At 42.7% G+C, this 8,694-nt stretch overlaps 1 protein-coding gene across 1 annotated transcript; it reads left to right on the top strand.

The window, feature by feature from the left end:
* The first annotated feature begins 1,868 nt into the window (after positions 1-1,868).
* Positions 1,869-5,747, top strand: egr1 (early growth response 1). The gene is made up of 2 exons (XM_052574865.1): positions 1,869-2,501; positions 3,226-5,747. The coding sequence occupies exons 1-2, from the start codon at positions 2,291-2,293 to the stop codon at positions 4,545-4,547; spliced, it is 1,533 nt and encodes a 510-aa protein (XP_052430825.1). The 5' UTR covers positions 1,869-2,290; the 3' UTR covers positions 4,548-5,747.
* Positions 5,748-8,694: the final 2,947 nt, after the last annotated feature.

The following is an 8,694-nucleotide window of genomic DNA, read 5'->3' as shown; positions in this document are numbered from 1 at the left end:
GAAGCTGGAAGGGCTAGAATGGATGCAGTAAAAACCGAAAGTTAACACTAAATTACATTTCTACCTATTAGATTGTGTTTCATTAACATCTACACCTACCTCTTACAATAATGCAAAAACAGTCATTATTGTTGTACATTGTGACAAAAGTTATATTAATGTAGGCCAACAGTCTATCAGACGTACCCCAGTTTTGCAACAGGTAGCCTCAAACTCTGATTCAGCAGCCATTATATGATTGGTGAAAATGTTGTACTGTTTATTTGTGTGTGTGTGTGTGTGTGTGTGTGTGTGTGTGTGTGTGTGTGTGTAGGCTACATGGAGAGTTTTGGACAACAGTCCAACACACTGAATAAACTGTTGTTCTGTCCCTCACAGCCACGTTTTCGTTCACGTTAATTTAAAATGGCGTCTGCTCTGACTAAAGTCTATCGAGTCAGCAAAGTTCCATCGATCTCTCTGCCAAAGCCACGGCGCACTCTGCTCTTCTCCTTAATTTACGGAGCATCGGTACACCACCAGTGTCCGGAGAGCGTGCTGCAGCGCTTATTTGCATGGGTGTCTGGCGTTGAGTGACAGAGAGGATCCCTGTGTATCGAGTCCGGGACATCCCCCAATTAAACAGATCTCCTCTTTCCTCTGTCAGCACCCGCCATCCATCAGTGCCAGCGCGCCGGCCGTGCCCGGAATAGCCAAGTGTCGCTTCTTCATCAAAACAAGCAAGCGGGTTCAATTCGAATCTTAAATATAAGACTATTTTTTAAAAAAATAAAAAAAAATAAAAACATATATAGAGACTTAACTGAGTAACATATATTAGATCAATTTAATACGTCATTTATAATGCTGAAAAATAAATTGATCATTTTTTATTTTATTTTATTTTATTTTATTTTATTTTATTTATTTGAGGGGGGGGGGCAGCAACACATTAAAATTATGTAGTAATAATATTAATAATAATATTAATAATTACTGAAACATCAATCATAGAGTTACAACGAGTCATGATGATAGGCTATTAGATCTGTAACAGTGTCTAAATTCACAAATGAACGAGTTGCACGAGACAAAACACAGAGAGCAAGGCTGCTTGCTAGTGCTGCTCCACTTATGAAAAAAACTGCGTTATTGTATGGGGAATGCATTCGTAATGAGATCAGTACGTCGGAATAAATAAGCTTTTCATGCATGTGTTATAGTAAAGCATTTGTTTTGTAGTAAATATAATTAGCGCAGCTATAGAAAAAACAGAGTTTGTTACGAATTAAAGCGCCTGTGCTAATGTTGAAATAAGTTAATATTTCTGCACCGGAGGAGTGTTGAGAAAAAAGTTCTCTCTCGTAAATCTTGGAACGGGCGAGGCAGCATAGTGCTGACATTAGTTACTGTGCGGAGCTCTGGACTTCAAGAGCCCAAGTCTCCCTTTCACTGCCAAGCGCCGATCAGCGCGACATCAGGAAACTCCAAATAAGGGCATGGAAGTGGAAACCCACCGGAATCAAGCCTTATGTAGTCACGACCTTATATGGCATGGCGGAGCAGGATTTTCCGGCCAGGGCTCTGCTACAGCGCAGACGGGAAACCCGAAATGTTAGCGAGAGTTTTAAGGAGAAAAGGCAGACTTGCGCTTCTCTTTCTCTCAGCGAGACACTGCGCTTACGACGCATTGATTTGCTGTGGAGGAGGAACGGGCATCTCCCCTCCATTTAATGCACGGACTTAATGTTTAAGCTCCCCAATCTGCTTTTTTCGTCTAGGCAAACGTCATGTGTCCTCCACTGCAGTGCCTAAATATGGGCTTCCTCCAGTCCAAATATGGACATCTACGTCACGGCAAGAGGATATATAAAGGAGTAGGGATTCTCTGAGCTGAGAAAGAGCTTAGAGAGCCCAAGCGATTCAGCACTAGTGCAGACAACTGATAGGCAACACGTTGCGATATATCTAACAAACACATTAAATAAATGTGACAAGTCAATTCAAAACAACAACAGAAACAAAACAGCGATCTAATTTGCTGAAAAAGTGACATTTAGGGAATGACCAGAAGGGACATTCTGAATCTCACGTATTTTGTCTGAGGCGTAGTGGATTTGTTCTGCATCTTTGGACAGTGAAAAACGGAGAAGACGGAAGACAACAAGAAGACAAACTGTGAGAGTGAGGAGATCAACAGAAAAAAGGAGAGACAGACATCGCAGCATCTTCACATTTGTCGTCCCAGAGGGGTTTAGCTGCTGATCTCTCCAGCGCACTTCTCTCCTCTCCGAGCACACTCCAGAGAGAGATGGCTGCAGCCAAGACAGAGATGCTCCTGCCTGCTCTGCAGATCTCCGACCCCCTGAGCTTCCCTCACTCCCCCATGGATAACTACCCCAAGCTGGAGGAGATGATCATGCTGAACTCTGCAGGGACCCCATTCCTCAATGCCTCGGCACCTGAAGGCACAGGCTTTGGCTCTGGGGATCCCGGGGAGCAGTTTGATCACCTTGCTGGAGGTAAGCACTAAATCCCTCTTGATTTAATTGCATGGTAAGCAAGCTGCATGCTGCTTTCATACAGAGAATTGCGAGCATTGTTGTGCAAAAAATGCAGTTGTTTTCAGTAGTTAATAATAATGTGTCTTTATGCTTAAATGTGAACTTTTACATTTAAGAGTTATTATAATAACATGTATTTAAATTAAACTGCACTGATGTAAAGTTTAACATTTTTAACTAAAGCTGACAGCAAATACTAAGTTGTTATTACTAAGTAAAATCATTGGAATGAATGAGATATTTAGAATTTGCAGAACAGCTTAATTTTAAATCCAATTTTTGAATCATTGAAAGTGCAGATTGAATAGCTAGCTATATGCTGTGCAAGTAAGAAAGAGAGATCAGGATGACAGTAATGAGAAAGAGAGTGCTGAGAGAAGCGCACATGCAGATGGTTTAGCTTGTGCTGGCTCTTGTCTCCGAGGGAGATCGGCAAATGTGTGTATGTGTGTGTGTGTGTGTGTGTGTGTTTTTGGTGGGGGGGTGCCCCTGCACTCCATCAGCACCTGCTGCTCTGTCTGGGATTGTGGGAAAACACAGTCTTGACAGCCAGCAGGACCCCCCAACTAAAGCACCTTTGGGATCATTTATGTGCACTCAGATGAGCTCAAGACAATTTAGAGCTAACTAGCTGTGCTATGGTTTCTAATCCACTCTCTCTGTTTTGTGCTTGCTTTTGCAGACACGCTTTCAGAAATCTCCATTGATAAACCTATGGCAGATCAGACCTACTCCACCCAGCGGCTGCCCCCCATCTCTTACACGGGCCGCTTCACCCTCGAACCTGCCCATAACTGCAGTAACAGTCTGTGGGCTGAGCCTCTGTTCAGTCTGGTGAGCGGGCTGGTGGGCATCAACCCGCCCCCCACCTCCATTCCGTCCTCGACCTCTCAAACAGCTCCCCCCTCTTCCTCTTCTTCGTCTTCCATGCCCTCTTCCACTCCGTCATCCACATCCATCGCCAGCCTGAGCTGCTCCGTCCACATGAGTGAGCCTAACCCCATCTACTCAGCGGCTCCCACCTACTCCAGCGCCAGCCCAGATATCTTCCCTGAATCTGGCCCAAACTTCCCCACCACAGTGGGTACCTCACTGCAGTACCCCACTTCGTCATACACCAACAGCAAGCCCTGTAGCACCAGCTTCCCTGTGCCAATGATCCCCGACTACCTGTTTCCCCAACAGCAGAGCGAGATCAGCTTGGTGGCCCCGGACCAGAAGCCCTTCCAGACACAAGCGGGGCAGCAGCCCTCCCTGACACCGCTGTCCACAATCAAGGCCTTTGCCACCCAAACGGGTTCTCAGGACCTAAAGAGTGTCTACCAGTCTCAGCTCATCAGGCCCAGTCGCATGCGCAAGTACCCCAACCGGCCAAGCAAGACACCTCCACACGAGCGCCCCTACGCATGCCCCGTTGAGACCTGCGACCGCCGCTTCTCACGCTCGGACGAGCTGACGCGCCACATCCGCATCCACACCGGCCAGAAGCCCTTCCAGTGCAGGATCTGCATGCGCAACTTCAGCCGCAGCGACCACCTGACAACCCACATCCGCACACACACGGGCGAGAAGCCCTTCGCCTGTGAGATCTGCGGCCGCAAGTTCGCCCGCAGCGACGAGCGCAAGCGCCACACAAAGATCCACCTGCGGCAGAAGGACAAGAAGGTGGAGAAAGGCAGCACTGCAGTGCAGAGCTCGGTTGCAAACATATCCATCTCAGCTCCCTCGCCGGTGTCCAGCTACCCTTCTCCTATCACTTCATACCCCTCTCCGGTCTCCTCCTTCCCGTCCCCAGTGAACTCCTGCTACTCCTCACCGGTGCACACCTCCTACCCCTCCCCTTCAATCGCAACCACTTACCCCTCGGCGACCAGCACCTTCCAGACCCAGGTGGCCACGTCCTTCCCGACCTCAGTGGCCAGCAACATCTACAGTTCTCCCGTCACCACCCCACTGCCCGACATGCAAGCCACGCTTTCCCCTCGGACATCCGACATCTGCTGAGACTTTTGACACCCACCCCAGACCTCCAGGCTTGACTCAAAGGAACAGAAAGCATCAGTGACTTTTAAGTCCCCTCTGCAAAAAGCACTTTTCTGTCCATGCTCCCCACATGGCTCGGTTACAAAACAGTCATGGACTCGGCAAAGACTTTTGAAAACAAAAGGGATTTTTGTGTTGTTCTCTCCCTTCGAATCCTATCCTTTCAAACGATCCTTTCAAAGTTACAAACAAAAGCGACAGGCTTCAGCAAGTTTTCCCTCAGACTGTGCGTGCACAGACGTACTTGCGACACAGAACGACTAAAGGACGTTAACGAAGCCTGTGGGCTTCAGGTTCGACAGGTGTACAGTTACAAAAGACGTTTGAATAATATACATAAGCTACAGTATATTGTACATGTGCCATGTTTCCTTTTTGTTTTTACTTTTTAGTACCATTGTTGTGACAATTGATTTAAATATTTGCATTGTATTATTCTTGAGCAGGGCCATATTTTATAAGATACATTCTGTAATGAGTAGTAAAAATGCTGTGATAAGTTCTTGACCTTGTTTGACTAAAAGCACTTAAGTATTCTGACGCATGTGGAAGAGTGATGTTAGTTTCTCTTATTTTGTAAATATCATCCACTGGTACTATCTTTGTCTTTCTCAAATGTGACAACAAGAACCTGTTAAATGGAGGGGGAAAACATCAGAAAAGAATCAACCACAAATCTTCAAAATTTTTTTGGTGCCTTTTGTGAAGCCTTGCAGATGTTTTGACAGATATCAGCGTGTGGATGCATTGCATCTAGCCTTAAGGTGTAAGGGATTTTGTTTTCTCGTTTCTTTTTTCTATATTCAGAAAGTCATTTCAAGGAAAGAAGGGAAAGGATTTGAGGGCACTGCATTTCTTTGGGATGTAAGCAAAAAAGAAAACTATAAACTATATTTTTGTAACGGAAATGTACATATCTACATCTTGAGGAGTTGGAATGCTGTAGTTACCTACTGAGTAGGCATGGGATTTTTTTGTATGTTATTTACATGCGGTCCATTATTTTGTCGTTATTTTCATTTTGTATTTGTGTTTGTTCGAAAAAGTGACTGTTTATGGCTTCTAAACACATTGAATGCGCTTAACTGCCAATGGGATATTTGGTGTGCAAGATATCCTTCAAGAACAGAACTATAAATAAAACCTAAATATATAAATATATGTGTTGAATCCCTGTCGTGCTTTTCATCTCTTAGCAACAAGTCTCTATGAATATTGCTTTATAGAGTGAACACACACGCGCACACACACCACTGCATATTAAAAAACTATTAATTGTCATTAAAAGCCATTAGTTCTTGGTCTCAAGTTACCAAATTTAAATCCTTACCAGATTTTCTCATACACCTGACAGCATAGATTCAAAATAAAATGTTATGTGATTAAAATGACAGAGTAGCTGATTGCAATGAATAATTTCAGTGGCTCAGATTAATAATGACTATGTTTCATCCTCAAAGATGCATGTGCTTAATCTATTGTAAAGTTTCACAATTGCTTGGATTTGAAAGCATCCAAGCTTTCAGTTGAACAAGTCACGTCTTCCATGACAAAAGATATCAAAACTGCAATATAACCTAGAGCAAAAAAGGAAAAGAAAAGAGCTAACAAAATTAATAAATAAAAACTTGACATCAAAAATATATGTACTGATGCGTTCTTTTGTTCAGAAGTTCGGCAAACCGAGAAGCCAATCATGGAGTTGACACGGCAGATCAGATTGTCTCTCTTTATTACTTATCAAAAGAGCTCCTGGGCGTCATGAGAATATGTTATCAAAAGATAGCATGTACGAATGTGACTGGATGCGCTTGGGGCTTAATTATACATAGATAGCAATCTTGTAAAATCAGTCGACACTAATAAGACACCCTTGTAATGGGCTTCCGCGTCTATTGAGTTTGTCAGGGGAAAAAAAATCTCAATATCGAAGTTGCTTTTAAGAGTAAGGCAGCTTTTGCTCTATTGTGTGTTTTACCTTCCAACATCAATGTCTTGAGTAAAAGGATAATGATAATCTGCTCATACTAATTTCTCTGCCACTAAAAAGATGTAAAAAAAAATGCTCTCTGTTTCTTTCCATCCTGGCATCTGTATGTGCTTTGTGAGCTTGTTATTGCTCGGTTAAACTGCCTTGATGGGCAAGATACAAGTTGAACAGATTTAATGTGACAGATGTTGTGGGAGTAAATGTAAATGTGTGGCATGCCTATGCATTTCTTTCTTCATTTATCATTGTAAAAAGCCAAAGACCATAAAGGTTTATTATCTTATTACTCCATATCAACGTAACCATATTGGTAAACAGATTAGAAACAAATTAAATGATTTTCTTTCATCACACTGATAGTCAGACCAACTGAAGCTCTGCTGAATATGTTAAAATCTCAGACTTTTAGGGTGTGTCAGCATCCCCGGGATGGAAAAATTGGCCTGTTTGTGTAGGGGGACTTTCCCAAACTATGAGGCAATATCAGCCCAAAAGATGAAGCCAAGGAGCAGCACCAGATTCGAATGCATCTAAAAGAGGAATAACAACCGTGAGACAGAGCGAGTTGAAGGGAAAGAACAACACAAAGGAAAGTAATTAGGGTAATTGGTCTCATAATCCCAAATTGACTCTCTACAAATGTCTTCAGTGAGACAGCGTTGCCTGAATCAGATGTCAATGAACCACAATGAAGAAAGCGCCGTTCGCTTGTTCATACACACTTTTTATTTCGCAGGGTCACTTTAACAGACATTCACACAGTCTCCTGAGGGTCTCAAGAAGAAGAGAAAAAAAAACTCCCCCGCTAAAACCACCGGTTTAGACCAGCAAGAACAATTTCCATGCTGATTCAGGGGTGTGTTTCCCCAAAAGCTGGAACTCCGCTATGGTTGCAATTTTCAGCCTTACCAACATCAAATATGTAGTTTTTCCTGAAACCAGTCATCATTCTTACACATTCTTAAACTTTTCTGAAATAGTACAGAATCCCCAAATCCAAAAACAAGCAAAGAAGAAGCAGAAATAAGCGATAGATGCATTGCTTACATGCGTAAGCTAATGTGATCATCAAACATTCAACAGCAAATAAATATAAACTGCCTAACATCACTGAATGACATGTTGAACCCACTGAAAGGTATATGACTGTGCAAGCTTTGGGAGTGTTGATTTGCTCAGTCTATGTTTATATTATTGCTCTGAAACAGATCTGGACGTAGTCTTTGAAGAAAATGCTATTTTCTCAGATTTTGTTCAAAATGGTACTTGCCCACATTCAAGTGTTAATAATAAAAGAAAAAAATGGAATGCATGAAGTTTCCCAGCTGACTGGGAAAGTATTAATTCAAACTTAAATCAATTACTGCTTCATTGACGACAATCCTATACTAACAATCCACAAGGTTGTAAGTAAAACAAAGGTTATTATTTCTGACTGAAAGTAGTATCTACACCTTTTTCAGTGTCCTACAGTTTTTGGAAATTGACTTACTAGCTAATTTCTCCTATATCCAACATGGTAATGAAGTTATGCAGCGAGTTATGATGTTGTAGAGAAACACACCCCAGTGTGGTAATGCTGGTTTGATGCTGGTCTAGCTCCAGTCGACTAAAAAATGCTGGTCAACCAGAAAGATGATGGTTAACCAGCATTTTTTTGTACACTATTGCTGAAAGGAAGGAAGTCTTGCTGGTTAACTGAGAAGTTCATGCAAAAATGTTTACGTCTTGGGTAGAGATTAAAAAATGGTCGACCAACATCACTGAAGCCGACTTTTCTTCTTGTGGGTTTGGTATGACTTGAATACATAATTATGCTCAGTTTTCCATGAACTATACTTTCAAGCTATAGTAAGATAAAATCCACGTAAATAAAGATCTATGTTTTAAAGCACATCGCTCGCTCTCTCTTTCTTTCTTCACTACAGGCAGAACCTTCACGTTGATCTCCTCTGAATCATCCGTGGTAACAAACCCCAATCCCCACATCCGTGGTCATTTCAGAAAGGTGTGAGTTTCATATTCAGCAGGCATCACACAGGGCTGTGCTAGTCGAGTGCTAGCAGCATCTGAAGACTCCTTAGGGAAGCGGGAATTCAAAGCGCCGTCCCACAACAA

The sequence above is a fragment of the Carassius gibelio genome, chromosome B14 (genome assembly GCF_023724105.1).
Source record: "Carassius gibelio isolate Cgi1373 ecotype wild population from Czech Republic chromosome B14, carGib1.2-hapl.c, whole genome shotgun sequence".
Classification (NCBI taxonomy): Eukaryota; Metazoa; Chordata; class Actinopteri; order Cypriniformes; family Cyprinidae; genus Carassius; species Carassius gibelio.
Note: the sequence above shows the minus strand (reverse complement) of the source record. Positions and strands in the feature narration are given on the sequence as shown.